Source organism: Lathyrus oleraceus, chromosome 2 (assembly GCF_024323335.1).
Source record: "Lathyrus oleraceus cultivar Zhongwan6 chromosome 2, CAAS_Psat_ZW6_1.0, whole genome shotgun sequence".
In the NCBI taxonomy this organism is placed as follows: Eukaryota; Viridiplantae; Streptophyta; class Magnoliopsida; order Fabales; family Fabaceae; genus Lathyrus; species Lathyrus oleraceus.
In genome coordinates this window covers 480,108,933-480,134,417 of record NC_066580.1, presented here as the reverse complement: position 1 = coordinate 480,134,417, position 25,485 = coordinate 480,108,933, and the positions used below count along the sequence as shown (strand labels likewise).

The following is a 25,485-nucleotide window of genomic DNA, read 5'->3' as shown; positions in this document are numbered from 1 at the left end:
CAGCTGCCTATGCTAGGCATATTCCTCACTATGAAGATCAAAACCACATGTATCAGACTGTCGACTCAACAGTTGCTGGTGACGAAGTAAGGTTTGAGGATTTCAGAGAGGTAAAGGAGAACATGCAGCTCCTTGAGAAGAAATTCTGAGATTTAGAAGGAGACCACGTCTTTGGATCTGCTGCCAAAGAAATGTGCCTTGTATCCGGGTTGGTGATTCCGACCAAATTTAAAACTCCAGACTTTGACAAATATAAGGGGCATACTTGTCCAAAGAGCCATCTCATCATGTATTATCGAAAAATGGCTGCACACGTGGAGGACGACAAGCTGATGATCCACTATTTTCAAGATAGCTTGAGTGGGGCTCCTTCCAAATGGTATCTAAGTCTGGATCAGAATAGGATCAAATGTTTCCAAGACCTATCAGACGCGTTCATAAAACATTACAAATACAATATGGACATGGCGCTTGACAGAAGACAGTTGCAAAGTATGTTCCAGCATGACAAGGAGTCCTTCAAAGAATACGCTCAGAGATGGAGGGAGCTGGCTTCTCAGGTTGAACCACCTCTTGCTGAAAAGGAATTGGCTGAACTATTTATCGACACTGTCCAACCCCAATTCTACGAGAAGATGGTTGGAAGTGCTTCCTTGGGATTCTCCGAGCTTGTTGCTATAGGAGCTCGCGTTGAGTATGGTGTTAGGAATGGCAAACTGGCGGCTGTACCTGGAATTTCAAATGCCAATCAAAAGAAGTTCTCTGGAGGGTTTCCCAAAAATAAGGAAGGGGAAACAAATGTTGTGACTGTTGGCCAAGGAAGAGCTCCTCCAAGAAGGATACCACAACAATATTCACCACAGCAGTATGGTCAACAACCCTTTCCATATCAGCAACACATGCATCCCGTCCAGTATGCTCCGCAATCGTACGTAGCTGTTGTGACGCCTGCATTCAATCAACAGTCTGCTCAGGCTTATCAAGCGCCTCCAGTTTATCGACCAGCTCCAGTTCAGCAACGTGTTGCGGCTCCTCCAGCTTATCAACAAGCACCAGCAGCTCCTGTTTATCAACAGCCGAGAGCTCAAGCGCCAAGGCAAAATGCTCAACACCAAAATAGGAGGCAAGGGGATAAGCCGACCTTCGATCCAATTCCAATGTCGTACACTGAGTTGTATCCCTCTTTGTTGCAAAAGGGTTTGGTGGTTCCCAGACCTATGGGACCTCCACCTGATCGTCTTCCTCCATGGTACAACCCTAATGCACATAGTCCTTTTCATGAAGGCGCACCCGAGCATGACCTAGAGGGTTGTTACGCTCTAAAGCATAGGGTTCGTGAACTGATTGAGAGCAAGATCTTATCTTTTAAGGAGATGGAACCGAATGTGAAGAACAATCCTCTTCCTCCCCATGGAAATCCTGCGGTAAATGCCATTGAAGACGCCTTTGTTTGTGTTACGGTTGATAAGGTGGATGATGTAAAGACTCTTTTGGCAGCATTCCATGCCTGATTGGTGGAAGCTGGCCTGATTAATGTTAATCATGACAACTGTGAAGAGTGTGCCACACACCCAAGAGGGTGTCAGATGGTACGAGACAATATCCAAAACTTGATGGATAAAGGAGTGCTTCAGATCTCCAGCGTCGCAAAGAGCGAAGACGTGTTGGTAATTTAACCTTGCTTCAATCTACCCGAACCGGTCGAGATCCTATATTACAGTGGTGGAGTGGTTCAGGCGAATAGTAAGTTGTCGCCTGTTGAGATATGTATGCCCACGCCTTTCCCATATGAGAGCACCAAGGCCGTACCTTGGAAATATGAAGTTACCGCTGTGGATAAGGTTGTTGAAGGAAATGCAGATGTCAAAGTGATAGAAGCTGTGAGTGAGGACGTCACCAATATTGCAGGAATGAGCAGAATGACTCGTAGTGGTCGAATCTATACGCCTGAATTCAACGTGACTCCTCAAGGGCCGGCCAAGGAATCAACAGTCGCAGCTCCTACTAAAGAACCCGAAGTGATCCAATCTGAGGATGCTGTTGAATTCTTGAAGTTAATCAAGAGAAGTGACTACAAGGTCGTGGACCAGTTGCATCAAACACCATCTAAGATCTCTATTTTGTCTCTGTTATTGAGGTCCCAAGCCCATAGGGAGGCTTTGTTGAAGGTGCTTGCTCAAGCTCATGTAACACAAAGCATAACAGTAGACCAATTTGATGGAGTAGTTGCAAATATCGTAGCTTGCAATACTTTGAGCTTCAGTGGAGAGGAATTACCTGAGGATGGACAAAATCATAATCGTGCTCTCCATATCTCGGTAAAGTGAAAAGATGATGCTTTGGCAAGAGTTTTGGTTGATACCGGATCTTCCCTGAATGTTATGCCCAAAAGAACACTCGCCAAGTTATCTTATCAAGGACCAGCTATGAAACCCAGTGCCTTGATAGTGAAAGCTTTTGATGGTTCCAGGAGAACCGTGATTGGAGAGGTTGAATTGCCCATATTGATTGGCCCTCACGTATTCCCGATTAATTTCCAAGTCATGGATATTAATCCAGCGTATAGCTGCTTGCTGGGACGTCCCTGGATTCATGCTGCAGGGGCAGTCACTTCCACTTTACACCAAAAAATGAAGTTTGTGGTGGATAATTAACTGATTATTATCTCTGGGGAGGAGGACTTTGTGGTCAGTCATCTTTCATCCTTCAGATATATCGAGGCTGATGAGGACGCTTTGGAAACTTCTTTCTAAGCTCTTGAAATAGTCAATGCCACTTTTGTGGAAATGAAGGACCCTGTTGGGAAAGCTTGTTCATCTTTCGCTTCTCTGAAGAGCGCAAAGTCTAGCACTGAAGGAGGAAACCCTGAAGGTTGGGGTCAACTTATTGATATTCGTGAGAAGCATGATCGCTTTGGTCTGGGATATGTTCCTTCCGCTGTGAAAGGAGCCCGAGTCCCTGCAAAGGACAACACCCGAAGCATCCAGGAAGTATTCCTTAGCACAGGATTCATCCATGGAGATCAGGTCAATGCAATTGGAGATAGCACCGAAAGTGAAGATGAGCCATGTTTGGTTTACCGGTGTGAGACAACTTTGAACAACTGGAAGGCGGTTGAGATCCCCGAAAATTTTCCTTTGTCAAAGTAATAATTGTTGTATTTTCCTTTCAAATCCTTAGCTCTGCCCAAGGCTAATGGATCATGTTGTAGGGCCCCTTTTCATTTTCAAATAATCATTATCAATGAATGAAAGACATTTTGTTAAATTCTTATTATTCATTTACTTGGCTTTCTCTTAAGAAAATGGCAATCTTTTCAAAAACAAAAAAAAATTCATTTATGTATCTTTTATTTTTACTTTTCTAAAAGAAATCAATCATTCAAACATGCAGAATAAATGATAACCCGTTGAATCCAATGACTTTACTACCTCTCATAACTTTGACTCCCCTATCTACCAAGCGGAAGAAGAGGGTGAAGAAGATTGTTACATCCCCGACGAATTGGCAAGGCTGCTCGAGCACAAGTCCAAAGCCCTTCAGCCACATGAAGAACCGGTGGAAACAATCAACCTTGGCACAGAGGAAGAAAAGAAAGAAGTCAAAATCGGCACCACGCTTGAAGCAAGCATCAAAGAGAGATTGGTTAAGCTGCTACAAGAATATGTGGATGTATTTGCATGGTCATACCAGGATATGCCAGGTTTGGACACCGACATCGTTGAGCATAAGCTTCCGCTTCAGCCAGACTGCCCGCCAGTAAAACAGAAACTCCGAAGAACAAGACCAGATATGGCTCTGAAGATTCGTGAAGAAGTCAAGCGACAATTTGATGCTGGTTTTCTCGCAGTGGCGAAGTACCCATAATGGGTAGCTAATATTGTATCGGTGCCTAAAAAGGATGGAAAGGTGAGGATGTGTGTTGACTATAGGGATTTGAACAGAGCTAGTCCAAAGGATGATTTCCCACTACCGCACATTGATACTCTGGTAGACAACACTGCAAGTTTTGTTGTATTCTCCTTTATGGATGGTTTTTCGGGATACAATCAAATCAAGATGGCTTCTGATGACATGGAGAAGACCACTTTCATTACCCCTTAGGGAACGTTTTGCTATAAGGTAATTCCTTCCGGTCTCAAAAACGTCGGGGCAGCTTACCAAAGAGCTATGGTCACTCTTTTCCATGATATGATGCACAAGAAGATAGAGGTCTATGTTGACGACATGATCGCTAAATCTCAGAATGAAGAAGATCATATGAGCCATCTGAAGAAGCTGTTTGAACGCCTTAGAAAGTTTAGATTACGATTAAACCCTGCAAAATGCACGTTTGGTGTGCGCTCAGGGAAGTTGCTTGGTTTCATCGTTAGTCAACGAGGAATTGAGGTGGACCCTGACAAGGTCCGAGATATACAAGAAATGCCTGCTCCACGCACCGAGCGAGAGGTTAGAGGTTTCCTTGGACATTTGAATTACATCTCAAGGTTTATCTCACATATGACGGCCACGTGTGAGCCTATTTTCAAATTGATTCGAAAAGATCAAGCTGTTGAATGGAGTTCTGATTGTCAAAGTGCTTTTGAGAAGATTCGTCAATACTTGCAAGAGCCTCCTCTTTTGATTCCACCTGACCCAGGAAAGCCTTTAATCATGTATATGACTATGCTTGAAGGATCAATGGGATGCGTGCTGGGGCAACATGACGAAACTGGTCGGAAAGAACAAGCTATTTACTATCTGAGTAAAAGGTTTACCGATTGTGAAAGTCGATATTCGCCTTTGGAGAAAACTTGTCGCGTGCTAGCATGGGCCGCTCGTCGTTTGAGGCAGTACATGATTTGCCATACTACTTTGTTGATCTCGAAGATGGACCCGATAAAGTACATCTTCGAGAAACCTGCCTTGACTGGAAGACTTGCCCGTTGGCAGATGCTCTTGTCAGAGTACGACATCCAGTACGTAACCCAGAAGGCAATCAAGGGAAGTGTGTTAGCAGAGTATCCTGCTCATCAACCGGTTGAAGACTATCAGCCATTGAAGTTTGATTTCCCCGATGAGGATATAATGGTGATAAAAGATTGTGAGACCCCGGGTCCAGATGAAGGACCAGAACCAGGATCTCGATGGAAACTCGCGTTCGATGGTTCCTCCAATTACAGTGGTCATGGTGTGGAAGCTGTTTTGATGAATCCAAATGGTGGCTTTATCCCTTTCACAGCAAGGTTGTGCTTTAATTGTACGAATGATGTCGCAGAATATGAAGCTTGTATCCTTGGTCTTGAAGCCGCAATTGATCTCTGAATCAAGATTCTTGAGGTGTATGGAGATTCAGCCTTGGTGATCTATCAGGTCAAAGGAGAATGGGAAACTCGTGATGCGAAGCTGATCCCGTATCGTGCTCATGTTGTGAAGATGATAGAATACTTTGACGATATCACTTTCCATCACATCCCAAGAGTAGAAAATCAGGTGGCTGACACTTTGGCAACATTAGCATTAATGTACCAAGTCAGATTCCATAATGAAGCTCCACTTATTCGAATCGAGCGAAGAGATGAGCCTGCTTACTATCAGCTGATTGAAGAAGAAACCGATGGTAAACCATGGTTTCATGACATCAAGCGATATCTTTTAAGTCAAGAGTATCCAGAAGATGCTACATTGTTGGATAAGAAAACTATGAGGAGGTTATCATCCAAATTCTTTTTGAGCAATGATGTGCTTTACAAAAGAAACCATGACATGGTTCTGCTCAGATGTGTGGATACACACGAAGCAGACTTGTTGATCAAGGAGATTCATGAAGGATCCTTTGGAACCCATGCTAATGGGCATGCCATGGCCAAGAAGATTTTGAGAGCTGGCTATTATTGGTTGACCATGGAGTCCGATTGTTTCAGCTATGCCAAAAAATGTCATAAATGCCAAATTTATGCTGATAAGGTGCATGTACCGCCAACACTGTTGAATGTTTTGACATCACCTTGGCCCTTCTCAATGTGGGGCATCGACATGATTGGTGCTATAGAGCCTAAGGCTTCCAATGGTCACCGCTTCATCCTGGTTGCCATTTATTACTTTACTAAATGGGTAGAGGCTGCTTCCTACACCAATGTGACGAGACATGTAGTTGCTCGCTTTATCAAGAAGGAGATTATTTGCCGATATGGAATCCCTAGCAAGATCATTACAGACAACAGTTCAAACTTGAACAACAAGACAATGATAGAATTATGTGAGAGTTTCAAGATTGACCAGCATAATTCTTCTCCATATCGTCCAAAGATGAACGGTGTTGTTGAAGCCGCCAATAAAAATATCAAGAAGATCCTGCAAAAGATGGTGAAAACTTATAAGGATTGGCACGAGATGCTACCCTTTGCTTTGTATGGATACCGGACCTCAGTCCGCACTTCAACAGGGGCAACCCCATTCTCCTTAGTATATGGGATGGACGCAGTTCTCCCAGTCGAAGTAGAGATACCTTCCACGAGAATATTGATGGAGGCCAAGCTGGATGAAGCCGAATGGATCCATAACAACTATGATCAACTTAACCTCATTGATGAGGAGCGTATGACCGCTCTGTACCATGGACAATTGTACCAGCAACAAATCAAGAAAGCGTTTGACAAAAAGGTTCGTCCTCGAGAGTTCAAGGAAAGAGATCTTGTGCTCAAGAAGATCTTGTCGGTACACAAACATTCACGTGGGAAGTGGACTCCCAACTATGAAGGCCCATACGTTGTAAAAAGAGCATACTCTGGAGGTGCTCTATTTCTTACAACTATGGATGGCGAAGAGCTCATTCACCCTGTGAACTCTGATGCAGTCAAAAGATACTATGCCTAACAAAGTCCCGGTGGACTGAAAACTCGAAAGGAAGGTCCAGGCAAAAGTTAGGGATAAAAAAAATGGTAGCTCGCTAAGTTGAAAACCTGAAAGGGCGACTTAGGCAAAAAAGAGCGTCCCGATGGATTGAAAACCCGAAAGGGCGATCCAGGCAAAAATTAGGGACAAGAGGCATAGACTGCATCGGTTTGTCACTGATCAACACAGAAGAGTTAAAAGTGGAAGATCAATCCAGTTACTCCCCTTCAAAAGCAAAGTTTTGTGGAGTCATTGTTATTAGGGATATTAGTAGTCATTGTGATTCAATGTAAACCTTTCCCTATTGCCATTTTCAAATTTGTAACATTCCATGGAGCTACACCATTTGTGTGCTACCATTCTTGAATAAATAAAAGTTTGCCTATCAAATTCTATCATTTGCCGTTTTTCTCTGATTTTCTTTGTTATGCAAAATGTCATTTATTTGTTAATAATGAAATTTTGAACTCAAAAAGAATTTTTCAACATATTGAGAAACACAATTTTGCTTTGACATGTGGAAATATTAAAAGGAAATCTTTCGTCTCTCCCCGCAAGTCTCAAGTTGCAAGATTTCTCTTGGATGATCAACATATATCTCAAGAGAGCACGAATTTAGCATTCTCCCTGGGCCAATTGTAACTGTTCAGCTTGATGGATCCCCCTTTAATACATTTTTACTCATTCCTTCGGTCGAGTTATTGGTGTTGAGGATTTAGTACTTCCACAAAGCTTTCCCTAATTTCCAGTCTGTATATTGTTAGCATTTGCATATCATGATCATTCATACATCATGCATATAAGCAAAATCCAAATCATGCATAGCCCGAAGTGCTTTCATGCTCATTTGCATAATCTTAGGTCTCGTTGTTGATTGTATCCCTTGACCTCTAAGACCAGTTGTTACTGGTGTCATTTGTTAAGCCTGGTTGTCACCAGTGTCTTTGACTAAATCCAGTTGTAACTGGTATCTCTTTAAGTCTGGTTGTCACCAGCATTTTCTGTCAAAACCAATTATTATTGGCATCACTTGTTAAGTCCAGTTGTAACTGGCGTTCGAATGTTAAAATCCAGTTGTAACTGGTATCTCTTTAAATTCTGGTTGTCACCAGCATCTTATCTTAAATCCAATTGTATTTGGTATCCCTAATCAGAGTTGTAACTAACACTATCTTAAATCCATTTGTCAATGGTATGATAAGTCTGGTTGTAACCAGCATTTTTGTTAAGTCCAATTGTTATTGGCATTATCTGTTAAGTCCAGTTGTAATTGGCACATAAATTGTCAAATCCAGTTGTAACTGGTATCCTTTTAAAGTCTGGTTATCACCATTTTTGTTTGCAAGTCCAATTGTTATTGGCATTATCTGTTTAGTCCAGTTGTAACTGGCGCACATTTTGAAATCCAGTTGTAACTGGTATCATTTTAAAGTCTGGTTGTCACCAGCATCTGTCAAATCCAGTTGTAACTGGTACCCTTTTAAAGTCTGGTTGTCACCAGCATCTTCCAAATCCATTTGTCAATGGTATGATAAGTCGGGTTGTAACCAGCATTTTTGTTAAGTCCAATTGTTATTGGCATTATTTGTTAAGTCCAGTTGTAACTGACGCATAAATTGTCAAATCCAGTTGTACCTGGTATCCTTTTAAAGTCTGGTTGTCACTAGCATCTGTCAAATCCAGTTGTAACTAGGTATCTTTTTAAAGTCTGGTTGTCACCAGCATCTGTCAAATCCAGTTGTAACTGGTATCCTTTTAAAGACTGGTTGTCACCAGCATCTGTCAAATCCATTTGTAAATGGTATCTGTAAGTTTGGTCGTCACCAGCACCCTTGAAGTCCAAGTGTAACTAGAACTTCCTGGAAAGTGGTCATTTTGACTATTTCACTGACAGTAATTTCCAGAATTTTTGATCAGATGATTTTCTTGTAAGAAATCTCTAGACTTGTCAAGAAAATGTTCAAGTTGTCAGCAGGTCATGTATGAACTTGTTGATATACTCTCTTTTGAATCTTTCTGTTTGCTGTCAAGTCATGTTTGAACTTACTGTCAGAACCGTTCTTGATATTCCCCAGCATTGTCAGGTCATGTATGAACTTGTCGCTGAACCTTTCATTCCAGCATTACCAGGTCATGTATGAACCTATTTTTTGAAGAACCTTTTTCTTTGATTATTCCAGTGTTGTCAAGTCATGTTTGAACTTGTTGTGGAAACTGTCTCAAAATGTTCAAGTTATTAGTGAGTCATGTATGAACTTATTGTGGAAATTTCCTAAAAAATATTCAAGTCATTAGTAAGTCATGTGTGAACTTACTATTGAAATCTCTTGTACTCCAAGTGTCATTTGTCAATTTTCGCCTTGAGTACTCCCCTGTTGTGTGTCTGACTCTCCAGCAGGATTGTTATCCCCAGTGGTTTATTTTACCCTATTGTGTCTATTTCTTTGTGGGCCATAAGTATTCCCTACAGATTGGTCTGTCCAGTAGCATCTCCTGTTAAAGGTTCACCATGTCCCTAACAGATAAATTCCAAAATATATAATTCGTTCACCCATGCATATCATATCATAGCATTTTCATTTTTCAGGATCAAAATCTGGGTCTCCATGGTATTTAACCATCCCCCACTGCGATCCGATGAAAAATGCTGTTTCATTTTCCTCTAGTGGAGGATGTTTAAATAGGGGCAACTATCATACCCTGATTTTGGCCCTGAATTTTTTTTCCATCAATCAGTCATTTGCATTTCTCCTCATGACCATTTCACATTTAAACTCTTCACTTCATATTGAAAGATCTTTTATTCATTCATGTTACAATCATTTCATTCATGCATGATTAAAATAATTTTCCACATGTCTTCTGTCCAACTATGCCTTTGATGGCCTTTGTTGCATGTTTGTGAATTGATGCATGATGCTCTGAAACAAATAGCTGATTTGGTGCCCCTTGCTCCCATGCGATTATCATCAATCGTTGTCCAGAATATACCGAAATGTTATGATGTGATGGAGCATGAGATTGTCATGTATGTTGAAAATATGTTAAAGCTTGAGAGTGGTGCAATTGGAGAAATTGTTGGTAGTACCATGCTACCCGCACTTGCGGATAAATTGATAGAGTTGGATGTGGAAATTGGATTGGATGGCAGCATGCATGCGGATGCCAAATGCATATTTAAAATGGAGTTAGAAGATATTGTTAAGTTTGCAGATGATGATGAGAATTATAATATTATGTGTGCCTCAGAGCTGTTAAATAGAAAAAATTGCAAGGCAATAAGGTTGTGGAGAAATTAGATAGCCTAATTGTGCTGACTTTTTTGCATCTTGAATCCTGTCAAGTAGTGGCCGATTGTCTGAGGCTATCATGTACATTTTATGCTTTCGCATGAAATCATTGGTGGACGTGCCTAGGCTTAGAATGCAGCTTATCAAAATGCCAATGTTGTTACTCTGGAAACATACATCCGGTCAAATGCTTATGGTACTTGCAACGACGTAAGGAATTTTTCAAATCCTGAAATTAAAGAGGCAGTTGTATTTTATGAATAAGGTCCTCAGTCATTTGATTATAGTATACGCCTCAATCATACATGGGCTTTCTCCAGTTTTCCGGATGTTACAACAATAATGGATACAAATGGCCCTTTTCTCTATAACTACCGACCATGATTCTGTTATTCAGTCCGCCATAATGCAAGTATTTCCCAACACCAGCCACCGTTGCTATCTCTTCCCAATTATACACTAATCAGATCACAATTTCGATTCCGGATCGAAACCAAAAATGTTCAAATTCCTCAAAGACGTTGTTGGTGGATCTGGAACTGGCATCAAAGATCTCCCTTACAACATCGGTGAACCTTATCATTCCGCTTGGGGTTCTTGGATTCATCACCGCGGCACTTCAAAGGATGACGGTTCTCCGATTTCGATTTTTACTTTATCTGGAAGTAATGCTCAGGATGGATATTTAGTTGTGGGCCGTAATGGTGTCAAGCGTCTACGAACTGTTAGGCATCCAAATATTTTGTCATTTCTTCATAGTACCGAGATCGAAACTTTTGATGGCGGTTCTTCTAAGGTCACAATATATATTGTGACCGAACCTGTAATGCCACTTTCAGATAAGGTTAAAGAGTTATGACTTGAGAGTACACAAAGGGATGGATATTATGCTTGGGGACAGCTTCAGATATCGAAAGCCGCGAGCTTCTTAAATAATGATTATAAACTTGTTCATGGCAATGTTTGCTTGGCTAGTGTTGTTGTCACACAAACTCTGGACTGGAAACTCCATGCTTTTGATGTTCTATCAGAGTTTGATGGGAGCAATGAGTCATCCTCTACGCAAATGCTGTAATATGCATGGCTTGTTGCAACTCAATACAAAGCAATGGAGCTGGCAAAATCTGACTGGGCTGTAATTAAGAAGTCTCCTCCATGGGCCATTGATTTTTGGGGCATGGGCTGTCTTATCTATGAGCTATTCTCTGGTTTGAAGTTGAGCAAAACAGAAGAGTTATGTAACACTGCCTCCATTCCCAAGTCCCTGCTTCCAGATTACCAGCGGCGACTGAGTTCCACACCTTCTCGTAGATTGAATACTTCAAAGCTTATAGAAAACAGTGAGTATTTTCAAAATAAGTTGGTAGACACAACACATTTAATGGAAATTCTCAGTTTGAAAGATAGTGTCGAGAAGGACACCTTCTTTCGCAAGCTTCCAAATTTAGCAGAGCAGCTTCCTCGTCAGATTGTGTTAAAGAAGTTACTTCCTTTATTAGCTTCTGCCCTTGAATTTGGTTCAGCTACTACCCCTGCTCTGACTGCATTGTTGAAAATGGGTTCGTGGCTTTCAGCCGAGGAGTTTCGTGTCAAGATTCTTCCAACAATAATTAAACTCTTTGCCTCCAACGATCGAGCTGTCCGTGTTAGCCTTCTCCAACATATTGAACAATTCGGAGAGTCATTATCAACTCAAGCTGTCCAACAAGCCGTGCCATTACCAGTTTACACCGACGCACGTCCAGTCATCCATATTGTGGTTCCACCAGCTGCCTATGCTAGGCATATTCCTCACTAGAGGCAAGTTACTTAAATGAAGGGAAAAGAAAAAGAGTGTTGATTAATGCATTTACAGTCCGTGCTTTACGTGATACCTTTCCACCTGCTAGAGGAGCAGGAATTATGGCTTTATGTGCCACCAGTTCTAACTATGACATCACTGAAATTGCCACTCGGATTCTTCCTAATGTTGTGGTCCTCACAATTGATCCCGACAGTGATGTTCGATCTAAGGCATTTCAAGCTATTGATCAATTTTTGCAGATGGCAAAGCAACATTATGAAAAGACAAACATAGCAGAGGCTACTGGGGGTGCAGGCATGGGAAGCTCATAAATTCCAGGAAATGCAAGTTTACTTGGATGGGCCATGAGCTCCTTGACCCTGAAGGGAAAACATTTTGATCATGCTCCAGTTGCTTCTGTTATGTTAGTACCTTAGGATTGGCATTAATTTTGTAAAACAAATAATGTAATCACCTCTGTTGTTTTAATATGTTGGGTTGAAGAAGTTCAACATCTGGACCAACATGTCATGTAAGATGTCACGACATCGTGACTGTGACATCACGCATGTGTATAAAACTGAATTAGTTAATTCTGGTTTGTGTTAACTGATTTAATATTCTGGGATTAGTCAGAATCCAAGGTGGCGTTATTTGTGGAGATCTTGAAGACTCAATCAGAATATTTGGTGAATATACAGTTCCTAAATATGGAGATTTTTTCGGAAATAAAAGATTGAAGACCTTGATTGTAGCAGAAGTTTTCTGCTGGCTTTGTAACAGCAAAGGAGAAGTTTGCTACGAATTCTGAAGGCCCAAATCCAGTTGGGTGGTTAGGTTATAAATAGCATATTGTAACCTAGGTTTTGTAAGCCTCAAATAATGAAAAATTAGGGGGGGTGTGAGGTAAACCTCCCAACCTGTGGGAAGGTTACCATGTGTTTCTCAGTGCTCGAAGGCATGAGATTATTTGTAACTCAAAGCCTGTAGGTAAGAGTTTGTTATGGTCTTGAACGAAGCTGTGAAGCAAGTTCAAGTGGTTTAGCATTACATTGTAATTGTAGTGATAGGAATGGAAACTGGAGGTTTCTATCTAGGAGTTCCTAGGTATAGATTGCATTGGGTAGGGATTAAGTGAAGAGTTGTAAACGGGGGAGTTTAACTCTGAATTAATACTGTTGATAGTGGATCTTCTTTCTGGCTTGGTATGCCCCCAGAGTAGGTGATGTTGCACCAAACTGGGTTAACAATTACTTGTGTTTTTACCTTCTGCACGTTATAATTCTGTCTGTTATAAAATAGGGTCAACCTGTAATGCTGTAACAGGTGATGTTCAAATCAATGTTGAGACATCATGCTGATAACTGTGCAGGCTCAACAGGAGTAAGTGCTATGTTTGATCTCTGCTGTGTCTTTGAACCAGATGGACAGAACTGGGTGTTCTTCCATTCTATGGTGATATAGTAGCAGATGTCGTGACATCTGTGAATATGTGCATATCAGTACTGGGTTTTAATTTGTATAACTGTCTTGCTGTATTAGTAACAATATTGGATCAGATGTCATGACTTGGAGTAGAACATCTGAACTCTGACTACACCATAATTTCAATTGGTATCAGAGCAGCCATCCTGTTCTGTTTCTGGATGAGATCCATGGGTGATACTTTCTGGTATCTTGCAAGGAGTTATGTTAGTACTGATGTTGGAACCTGTGGAAGGTTCTGTGATTTCCCTGAATGGTCCCTTGAAGTAGGTGGATGGACTATTCATGACAGGAACTGTGTGTACCTGTCTCTGGAGGTTGGCAATTGGCCTTTGTGTGGGACAACTGTGCTAGTATTGAATCATATTCAAACTTGGTATGTTCTTGGAGACTGATCTGGTGAAGTGTGTGTTCATAGGTTGAGTTGTATTATGATTTCCGCTGCATAATACCTGGCAAAACTCAAACTCTGATGTAGTTTTCCCTCATGTGGATGAAAGGCTGTTGTATTTAAGATTTCATCATAATCTACTGAAGATGTCAAAGATACTTGAGTCTCCTCAAGTCCACTCATCATGACGTTCTCACTTCAGGATGGTAAGAATCACCTGATCACTGATTCTTTTACTCTCTTGGGTAGTGTATATGAAGACCTTGAAGACTTTCAAGGAGGGTTTGTTCCAAGGAGGTGGAACTAATGTTCTATGTGATGTTAGAACATGTTGTTCAACAAGTATGCAGCTACTGGTTGAAGAGTGTCGCATTACACGAAAAACCGGCGGGAAAACGAAACAACAGAGCCGCCACCGTGCGTTATTTATCCCAAAAGAGGGAAAGGAAACGCTCGAAGTAAACCTGGAAAAGACATGGTCTCGCGACCAGAGAGAGATGGGATCGGGAGTCGGTTATGCGAAGGGAAGGTATTAGCACCCCTACGCATCCGTCGTACTCGACGGGATCCACGCTCGGAAAGAATAGAGGAAAGGTTGCTAGATAACTGCTCAAAACACTGCACAAGAAGGAATAAAACACAGATGGAAGACGGAAGAAAGACTCGACAGGATGTCGCATCCTAGGCCTACGTAGTCTGTCAGACACGGACATCAGAGTCGACGTAGTTCGGGACAGGGGAAACGTGCTCGCTAGGATGTCGCATCCTATGCATACGTATCTTCTCTAACCAGAGAAAGAATCAGAGCACTCGTAGCTCGGCTAACGCACGCCAAATAAAACCAACACAGGAAACCGACTGCCAATCGCTGGACTTACGTCAGACTCCATACAAACAGGCAAACATGGAAACCGAATGCCAATCGTTGGACTTACATCAGACTCCGAACCAACAAACACACACAGGAAACCAACTGCCAATCGCTGGACTTACGTCAGACTCCTACCAGAAAGGGACAAATAACTCACACAAAAAGAAAAGAAAGTGGGCGCCCGGAGAGATCAGCTCATCTCCTGCCTACGTACCTCATCTGGTGTGAGGATCAGGGCAACATAGTTCCCCTAAACAGGGGAGAAACTTCTATCCTAACCAGAGACTGGGAAATGACAAACTAGAAGGGAGCCTGACTCGAGCCTAATAGTTATCATGTAATCCACAATGGTCCTAGGTTGAGGTTTCTATCCTAACTTGCACAGGAAGCAAGCTATCCTAAGCAGCACAATCAAACAAACAAGCACAATAAAGCAAGCACACACACTATATGCAAACAATTGGGCTCACACAAGGCTGGGCTGCAGAAACAAGCCAACTGGAAAGGGGTGTTTTTAGCTCTTAACCCTAACACTGAGAGTTAGGGTGAAGCAGATGACATGGGAAGTGAGGATAAGACCTCACAGCTCTTATCCCTGGCCTGGGAGAGCTTGACTCAAAATAGAAAGTGTGGGAGTTCAGAATGTAGGAACTCTTCTCCACAGATAACCGACACAACAAGATCTTGGGTTCTTATTCACAATGCATCAACACATGGTGTGTGAGCAAAGTGAATGACACAACTGAATAGCAGGGGACGGATTGCACATCCCTTTTATCTGCCAATTGCCTCTTAAGAGGTCTTTACCTGCTTGGCACAAAATTAAACAACCACAAACATTGCCTCTTAAGGAGGGCTTCAGACAGGTGCCTACCAATAACAGTAGGTCTTCCAGACTACATGAAGATCAGAGATTATACCTCAGTGGTATGCAAACCACAAGCAATGCAAAGCAAGTTCAAATGAACTTAAAGCAACTTAGGTACCTGTGGAAACAGCTAAACCAATCAGTACACTCAGATAAACAGTCAATAGTCAATATCAGACAGACAGACAAAACCAATCAAACAACAATGGTGCAAGGCATAAGGCAAACACAAATGAATTGTCCTCAAAGCCTACAAAACACACAAAGGTTAGCAAATGACAACAATTGACCAAGCTTAAATGAAGGAGCTACTCCAATCATGGAAATGTACACTTGAACCTGAAATCACAACTCAAATGGTAAGTAACAAACCACTAGGTCAAAGCCTAGGGTCAAAAAAGGATCAAAAATCCAAAACAGAACCTCAAACTCAACACAAAGCAACTTCAACCACATATTAACATGTCTTAAAAAGTGCCACATCAAAATCAATAAGCAAATTCAAATGGTAGGCGAGAGAAGTTAATGACCAATTCAAGGCATACAAATGGACAATGAGATTCAAAATTCCAAATCAAATCAGAAATGGTTCAAATAATTCTGGAAAAAATCATGATCATTCAACACATCCAAAACATCCATCATACAAAAAATCAGAAGCATTAGAGGTCATTTGGCATGAAAATCACATTGTACAAGTTAGACAACCAAATGTGTGACACAAATTGTCACACCATGTTAACACAAGCATAAAACAGAAATGGAGCATGAGAAAAATGTCAAACCAAAGCCAAAATGTCCATCAATGTGTCTAGAATCAGCATGCAAAATTTCAAGTTCATTGGATGAAAAACAAGCATTTCATGATAGTTTGAATCAAGCAATGTCATAAATGTACATGTGATCAATCAACCTAGAGCAAATTAATTTTCCAGCCATGCACAACTTGCAAATTCATGATAAAAAAAAACTAGACACAACAAGGAGCATTTTGCAAAAAATTGGGGATCAATTGGATGATTTTTCAATTTGTTATGATTTTATGAAGTTTGGAAAAAATTTGAAATCAAAACATGAATAAGCATGGCAAAATGGAGGGAATATGTGAAAAAACATGAAGCATTTGAATATTTGCACGCGGTGGGACTCGAACCCTGGCCAGTTTCAAATTTGCGCGTCTAAGTGAAACAGTGTCGTTTCACTGAAGAAACCCTAAGCCTGGCAAACATTTCCAGAATTCGTAGCTAATCTGGAAATTCGTAGCAAATTCATAGCAAGTTCATAGCAAGTTTTGGAAAACTCATGATCTTCATCTTCTTCATGAGGTTGAAGATGAAGATGAAGATGAACTTCATGCAAACTCCAGAAAAATTCCAGAAATCAAAAATTTTAATGCCAATCGGTTCCTCGTTTCATGCACATGCAAGATCAAGCAACAAATCATGCCAAAACATCATGCATCATCCAAATCGAAGAAAAGAAAAATTGACATCAAACTTTCAAGCATGCATAACTTCATGGATAATGCACCATTTCACTCAATTTTTATACCAGAATCACCACCAAGCAAAGATCTACACAAATATCATAATGAATTCAAGAATAATTGAGGTCGAAACTTGACCTCTTGAAGAACAACAAGTGGAAACTCGTGCTACAGGGCTCAGCAATGGTCCAAAACTCTTCTACAATGCTTGTTGAGGTGATTGATGAAGAATTGGATGCTCCAGCACGCATGAATCTAGCTCAACTTGCAAACTCCATTGAACCTTTAAGCTTCAAGTGTGGTCAAAACTGGCACGAATTCCTCCAAGTCCACGTTCAATTTGCCTCACAAACACTTCCTAATCATGAATCCATCAAGAGAAATGGTCCTTGTGTGAAGAAATTGGGAGTTCTTGATGAGAGAAAAATTTGATTGATTTCAAGATCTAGATCTGAAAACTGTTGTTAATGGCAAATGCAGTTGTGATTATCCTTATATATCCCTTGTTAATCATTCTGAAAACATGTTTTAGCCACAACTAAGTGAGATTAACAAGTTATAAGGTGTGTGCACAAAATTGGATTTTCACCTCATGCATGAAATGCATGCGTGAACAGTGCCCAAAGCTGGCCCAAATCCTCTTAAAAATAGCCCATGCACATTTTGGAATTGGTATTTCATGCATATGATCAACCAAATTGATTTTATTAATTTTCCTTCAAAAAACTTCATGAATGAATATATGATCATGCAAAGGAATTTCATGCCATGTAATGAGATATTTGGAAACTACATGTTATGAGGAACAAAATGCAAAAAGAACCACCAAATTTGGAGGCTTGGTTCAAAAGTTATGCCCATTTGAACTTTTAAGCACACTTTACCATGATTGGATCATATCTCCTCAACCCTTCATTAGAAATTCATGATCTTGGACTTTTTGGAAATGGGAGAGAAAGATCTTCAACTTTCATGTTGGACAAAATTTCATTTGAAGCTTCTTTGATGATGTAAAGTTGAGTTGAAATTGGTCTAAAACCTTTCCATTTTTGGAAATTTCAAATTATGGGTCACTTTCTATTTTGGGAAATTCTTGACTTGACTTCAAATTCTTCAATGTGAGTGTTTGAAATGTCAAATGAGACTTGTTTGAACATGAATGAATTATCTCTAACCACTTCCCACCTCCTAGCCCTCAGTTGACTTGCAATTGACTTTTATGGGCCTCAGATGACTTGGTCATGCACTGTGGACTTTGAACCTCAAACCAATGGTCAAGTTGCATCAAAATGAACCTTGGGTCATGTAAGCTCTCTAGAACAACCATAGGGCCTTTGTCTCATGGAAATGCTTTTGCTCTCTTGCACAGATGGATTCTCCTGATCAGTTTTGACTGATGAAATGCAACATGCTATGCAATGCTAATGACCTAAAAATGAAATGAATGTACAAATGGGAGGTGCAAATCTGAGGTGCTACAAAGAGCAGATGTTTTTAGGTGTCAAACAAAGGTATACTTTTGTTTGGAACCTACTCCTGACCTGGAAGAGGAGACATCTGTGTGTGCTAAGTTGACAAGGGTAGGGTCAACTTTGTGTGTGCTCAAGAAGGTCACTTTTAGAAGTCTGATCTCTAGAAGTGGAGCTGGTTGAGATGTGACATTGTGCAATTTCTTGTTGTTTGTCTTATTCCTGTAGATTGATCAGGGTTGGATAGTTGTTCCCTGAAGTACTATGTTGTGTTGGAAGACAAGTCCCCTGGATGTTAGAAGTCAATAATGAGGTAACCTGATTGCTATTTCATTTAAGAGGATTGGGACCATGAATCTTGTTATTCAAACACCACGCTCAGAAGTGGCAGTTCTTTCAAGGAGTGAGAATATGAAGATTCAGAGGTTGGTTGAGGTAGTATGCTCTGGAAATGCATATCTACTATTGACTGGTGTTGTTTTTTTTCCACTAGTACTTATGGCCAGCTGGAGTCTGATTGGTGTGATTGGAGTATGTATAGGTATAACTCATAGAGTTAGTTGCCACTGGTAGGGATGGTGTATGTCATGTTGAGACATTTGTGTACAATGCATGGATATTGGTGTGGAGGTTCCATGATTGTTAATTTGAGGGGGAGTTTTGGTTAACCTCCTCACGTTTGGTCAGCCTAGGGTCTGGTTGGCTGTTGACTTGTGTCACATGGGTTCTGGTTGTTGTGTGACACATTTGCAAGGAAGGATTCATCTCTCTCATTCCTAAGGGTGAATCTAATCTGGAAAGATTCTCAAAACTGTTGAGGTGCTTGCAAGCAGAAGATGTTGACACAAGAAGAGTATTTTCAAAGTATTCTTATGGTGGAAGTATCTGAAAGAATAATTGGGAAAGGATTTAAGATCAATGTCTACTTGTGCCAAGTACAAGTATTTAATTGATTATCCTTGGAGCTCAAGATAATTGATGTTCTTAAAGATGTTGGAACATCTCTTCTTCAAGACCCTATGCAGAATCACAGGAAGGATAGTACATTGGTTTATGGTCTATCTCTTTGGTGGCAGCAAAAGCATATGACCTCTGAAAAGGTTTCCTGGCAAGAAACATGTTCAGCCTTGGTGTGTACAAGAAGAAGAAGACATCATAGTCTTGATGGTGGTTACTTGGATCAGTTTATTTCTGATCTTGGTAAGGAAGTGCATTGGCTAATGCACACTGTGGAGTTAAGAACAAGTGGCAGCATTCTTGGCATCATGGAAACAGCCTTGCTTTAGGAAGTGGAATCCTTGGTATAGCTGAAGGGTTAGTTTCTAACTGGTCCTTCTGAAGACTCATGCATCAGAGTGTCTGATGTCTTTGGAGAAGAAGCAGGGATTCATCAAGGTGTGAGCTTGGATGACTTAACTGCAAACCTGCAGGATGGAGGTTGTTTACTCAAAGTTGGTTCCACAATCAAGTCTATGAGAGCGTTGAACTCTTGTTCTGTGTAGGGAGGAAGTTCTTTCAAGTGGCAGAAGAAGGAGCTGAGTTCAACAGCTAGATGTTAAAACACAATGTTGTGACATTTGGTTCAACATCATAATCTTAGTTGATGAAGTGCCACATCAACTTAAGATAGAAGGGTCTATAGAGTTGTAGATTGGGTACTTCAAAAAGATCGCTCTCATTGCAGTTCTTTGGAGTTGCTGGATAGAGAGGATGTTACATGTTCATGTCTTAGAGAATCTAAGTTTTGTTTAACTTGTAGCTTGAAGTTAAAGTCTCACTTGGACGGTCAGAATATCTTTGGGAGAAGTCTGATAAACATGGAGAGGTCAAAAAGTGGCATTTGACTTTTTCATATGAGGATTCATGAAGGAGGTAATCAACCAGTGGCATTTGGTCTATCTCAGAAGTGAGTTCGAAGAATCAAGATAATCAACATATGGCAGCTGATTATTCTTGAGGAAAGTCTGAGACAAATTACTTTTGAGCAGAAAAGTAGTAAGTTGAAGACAAAAGGAGGTGTTTTCTATTCATCTCTTGGAGCTTGTGGTAGGAGTTCTGAGCTATCTATGGAAGATTATCTCTTGTAATGGGATGAGAATGTATATGTCCCAATTTGTGTCTGGTTTCTTTTGGATCAAGCTGGTGACTCGGTGATATCTGAAGATTATTAGATGGTGTTCTTTGTTATGTTGTGAAGGATGTCCTAACTTATGTTAGAATATTTTGTGAAGTGGTTTTCTGTTCTGGTTAGAAGAGAGATTGACACAGAGTGTGGATGTGTTCATCCAAGAGGGTTGAACAGAGGGTGTGCTCTTGAAGACATGAAGATGCGTCTTATATTTTCCATTCATCAAGTGGTCTGGGTTCTCTTTGAATCAGGAAGTATGTGCATGTCCAACCTTGGGGTGTTGGATATGTTCATGTGTGATCTCCAAGTTTCAAGAGGAGAGTTGGTTGTTCATGACAGGGGGAGTTCTGTCTTTGCGCTGCAAGTAATCATCAAGCTTGTGGTCTATGAGTTCTCAGATAACAAGGTATGGCACCTTGTTAGTTATTGGGATGATGTGGTGTGTGTCAAGGCTGAGTGAGTAGAAGAATGTCTGACCGGATGTCATGACATTGCCTTGGACAATAGTGTTATTTCCTTCTGAAACTTACAGTCATAAGTAAATATGGATGTGGTGTGTCTCATTATGATATATTAGAATGAGCCTGTGTGTTACAGTTGTGTGGTACAGGTGCTGGAGTTACTGTTATTTGATGTATGCACAGATTTAGGGGGAGGAGGAGTACCCTTGTGCATTTGTGTGTCTTACTAGTTGCATCCATAACTAGTAATTCTGTTTTTGTTGCACAGATTTAGGGGGAGGAAAAGTACCCTTGTGCATGTGTGTATTACTAGTAGCCATAGCTAGTAATTGTTTTGCTTCTGCTGCTGATTAAACTACTGATAAGTTGCTTAACTGCTGGTAGTTTTCCTTGTAAACAAAAAGGACAGAGTGCTCACAAGATGTCATATGTGATGTCTTAACATAAGATATCCTATGTACCTGCTGGAAGTTATATAAGGAAATGTGGATGTGTGGTGCTAGATGTCAAGCTACCTTTGGAGGTGAGAAAGTGGTTTTAGGAAATGGTGATAGGGAGAATACATGAAGAATGCAGACAAAAGCAGTGTCGAATGTTAAGACATAGCTTGCAACGTGTCTGACAACATTTAATGGAACAGTCTACACGCATTGGAACTGTTGTTTCTGAAAAGAAACAGTCAAGAGCTATAAAAGGTATTCAAAGATAGTCTGGGATATTGGTGGTGATTCTCTGACTTATTCTCAGCAAATATTTATGGATCTTGACCAAGTATTTACTCCTACCGTTAATTCCTAAGCATATATTTATGGATCTTGACCAAGTATTTACTCCTACCGTTAAATCCTAAACATGGTCTGGCCTATTTAAAGGATGTAACAACACTCCTCTTCTCACAAGAGCGACATTCCATTCCCTCTAAACCATGGGGTTTGTTAAGATTTGGGCATACTGCGCCTGGATCTGGTTTTGTGAAGGTTTCATTTATAAATGTTTAGCTAAAAAGGGGGAGAGGAACATTGTCCTGAGGATGTACCAGAAGCAAGCAAAATGTGGTAGCAAGGAGAAGTTGGGTTCAGGCACAAAAGTCACTAACTGGGTATATCAGTTGTGACTTGTGATCTGAGTTAAGAGGACAGTTGTGTCTTGTACAGCTTCTTCTTCATGTACACCAAAGTTGGTGTTGGTGATGGTGCTGACCATACAAAGAAGAAGTGCAGACCCGTATTGGGATGTGGTGTCTAGTGTAATGTTTATTTGTTTTAGCTAAAATTTGCCAAAGGGGGAGATTGTTAGTACCTTAGGATTGACATTAATTTTGTAAAACAAATAATGTAATCACCCCTGTTGTTTTAATATGTTGGGTTGAAGAAGTTCAACATCTGGACCAACATGTCATGTAAGATGTCACGACATCGTGACTGTGACATCACGCATGTGTATAAAACTGAATTAGTTAATTCTGGTTTGTGTTAACTGATTTAATATTCTGGGATTAGTCAGAATCCAAGGTGGCGTTATTTGTGGAGATCTTGAAGACTCAATCAGAATATTTGGTGAATATACAGTTCCTAAATATGGAGATTTTTTCGGAAATAAAAGATTGAAGACCTTGATTGTAGCAGAAGTTTTCTGCTGGCTTTGTAACAGCAAAGGAGAAGTTTGCTGCGATTTCTGAAGGCCCAAATCCAGTTGGGTGGTTAGGTTATAAATAGCAGATTATAACCAAGGTTTTGTAAGCCTCAAATAATGAAAAATTAGGGGTGTGTGTGAGGTAAACCTCCCAACCTGTGGGAAGGTTACCATGTGTTTCTCAATGCTCGAAGGCATGAGATTATTTGTAACTCAAAGCCTGTAGGTAAGAGTTTGTTATGGTCTTGAACGAAGCTGTGAAGCAAGTTCAAGTGGTTTAGCATTACATTGTAATTGTAGTGATAGGAATGGAAACTGGAGGTTTCTATCTAGGAGTTCCTAGGTATAGATTGCATTGGGTAGGGATTAAGTGAAGAGTTGTAAACGGGGGAGTTTAACTCTGAATTAATACTACTGATAGTGGATCTTCTTCCTGGCTTGGTATGCCCCCAGAGTAGGTGATGTTGCACCGAATTGGGTTAACAATTACTTGTGTTTTTACGTTCTGCACGTTATAATTCTGTCTGTTATAAAATAGGGTCAACCTGTAATGCTGTAACAGGTGATGTTCAAATCAATGTTGAGACATCATGCTGATAACTGTGCAGGCTCAACAGGAGTAAGTGCCATGTTTGATCTCTGCTGTGTCTTTGTACCAGATGGACAGAACTGGGTGCTCTTCCATTCTATGGTGATATAGTAGCAGATGTCGTGACATCTGTGAATGTGTGCATATCAGTACTGGGTTTTAATTTGTATAACTATCTTGCTGTATTAGTAACAATGTTGGATCAGATGTCATGACTTAGAGTAGAACATCTGAACTCTGACTACACCAGAATTTCATGTTAGTTCTAGTGCCCTTACATCAACATCTTCTAATGCCACCTCAGCTGTAGATACTCCTTCAACAGCACTCATCCGTGTAAGTTCCACACCAAATTTCACTGAGCACCATGCCCCTCCATCTCCTACATCAACGGATGGCTGGGGGGAACTAGAGAATGGAATCGATGAGGAACCTGAAAATGACAAGGATGGGTGGGATGATCTAGAACCACTTGAAGATACAAAGCCAACTCCAACACTTATCAACATTCAAGCAGCTCAAAGGCGGCCGGTTTCTCAACCAGTTTCACAGACAAAAGCTTCAAGTATACGACCCAAAAGTACACCAAAGTTGAGCAAGGATGAAGATGATGATCTTTGGGGTGCCATAGCAGCTCCTGCTCCAAAAACATCAAAACCTTTAAATTTGAAATCAGCTGCAATTGATGATGTTACTCCAAGACTTCATTATTGACTCAGGATCCTGCACAACATCAAACACAACAAGTTCGGCGTAAATTCACCAAGTTTACGATGTACATGAAAAGCATGAACAAGGATCAAAATCTTACAATTTGCTGCCTTGGGAGTCATGGACCAGTCTGCGATCGAACTTGACAATGCCAATTCGGCAGCATATGAGGATGACAGCCATGGAAAGGATGGCAGGCATGGATATCTTTGTAGTGATAAGACTGGAACTCTAACTATTAACAAGGGTACTGTTGAAATCATTACGCCTGTTGAACTCATCAAGAAGGGAGACAAGGTTGGATCTTCCGAAGCTGCATTGCTTGCCAAGTTAGGCATTAGACCCTTTTCATATGGTCTTGTGGTCCTTTCTGTCTATGACAATGGCTCCGTGTTTAGCCCTGAGGTTCTTGATCTTACTGATGATGACCTTGTTGCCAAGTTTGCTATTGGTGTATCAATGGTTACATCACTTTCATTGGCCATCTCATACCCAACATTGGCAGTTGCTCCACACATGTTTGTGAATGCCTACAAGAATGTTCTTGCCATTGTAGTGGCAACAGAATATTCCTACCCAGAGGCTGACGAGGTTAAGGAGTATCTCAAGGATCCAAGTAAGTTTGTTGTAGCTGCTGCTGCTCCTGCAAATATAACTTATGATGAACCTGCTGCTGCCAAGGAGGAGAAGAAGGAGGAGCCTGAAGAAGAATCTTCTAAAGTATCTCGCATCTTGCACATGGACTCCTTGAAAGGACATCATAAAGGTCTTGAGAATGTTATCCAAATCTACCTGTGTGAAGAACAGAAAGATCTCGTTAAACTTGTTGATGCCAAACTCGGTCAAGAGTATGAACTTGTTGTTACTACTTATGCCGGACTATACCGTTATAGAATTGGTGATGTGCTAAAGGTAGCTGGATTCAAGAACAAAGCGCTACAGTTCAACTTTGTATGCAGAAAAACATTGTATTAAGCATTGGTGTAGACAAAACCGACGAGGTTGAGCTTCAGAATGCGAGGGTAGCTGATTTTCTTGTGGTTTCTTCTCATAAGGTGATGGAGAAATGATTGCTGCAAAGAAAGAGCAACAAAATCACAGCAACATCAACCAAATCATGATCGAAAAAGCTTTGTAATAATTGAAGTTTTAATTGAAACTTTTACCAAATTTCACTGCAGTAAAAAAATCACAATAACTCAGTAAGGCAGTAAAAGTTCACAAGCAACAAAAATGAAACATTTTCACAGAAGAAGTACAAGGTACATATTACCTTTTTCAGAATAAGCACCAAAACAGGGTAGACAAACTGGCGGCACCAAAAGCACTTCCAAGTCCAACATCCCTTTGATCTTAGCGGCCAATTCAAAACCCTAGCAGTGGGACTATAAAAGGAGCGGATACTGTTCACAGAAAAGAGAAAAAAAGATTAGCGGCTACCATCCAAA

At 40.7% G+C, this 25,485-nt stretch overlaps 1 protein-coding gene and 1 pseudogene across 1 annotated transcript; both read left to right on the top strand.

Moving 5' to 3' along the window:
• The first annotated feature begins 10,597 nt into the window (after window positions 1-10,597).
• LOC127123849 (uncharacterized) lies at window positions 10,598-24,040 on the top strand (annotated as a pseudogene).
• A 117-nt stretch (window positions 24,041-24,157) lies between these two features.
• On the top strand, window positions 24,158-25,107 carry LOC127123848 (60S acidic ribosomal protein P0-like). Its single transcript, XM_051054028.1, has 2 exons — window positions 24,158-24,949; window positions 24,997-25,107. The coding sequence occupies exons 1-2, from the start codon at window positions 24,158-24,160 to the stop codon at window positions 25,105-25,107; spliced, it is 903 nt and encodes a 300-aa protein (XP_050909985.1).
• The last annotated feature ends 378 nt before the right edge of the window (window positions 25,108-25,485 follow it).

Excerpts from the sequence above, each read along its gene's own strand:
- LOC127123848 (XM_051054028.1), top strand. The coding sequence starts at position 24,158 with ATGGACCAGTCTGCGATCGAACTTGACAATGCCAATTCGGCAGCATAT. Across the intron at positions 24,950-24,996 it reads GAATTGGTGATGTGCTAAAG|AAAAACATTGTATTAAGCAT; the intron begins GTAGCTGGATTC and ends CTTTGTATGCAG.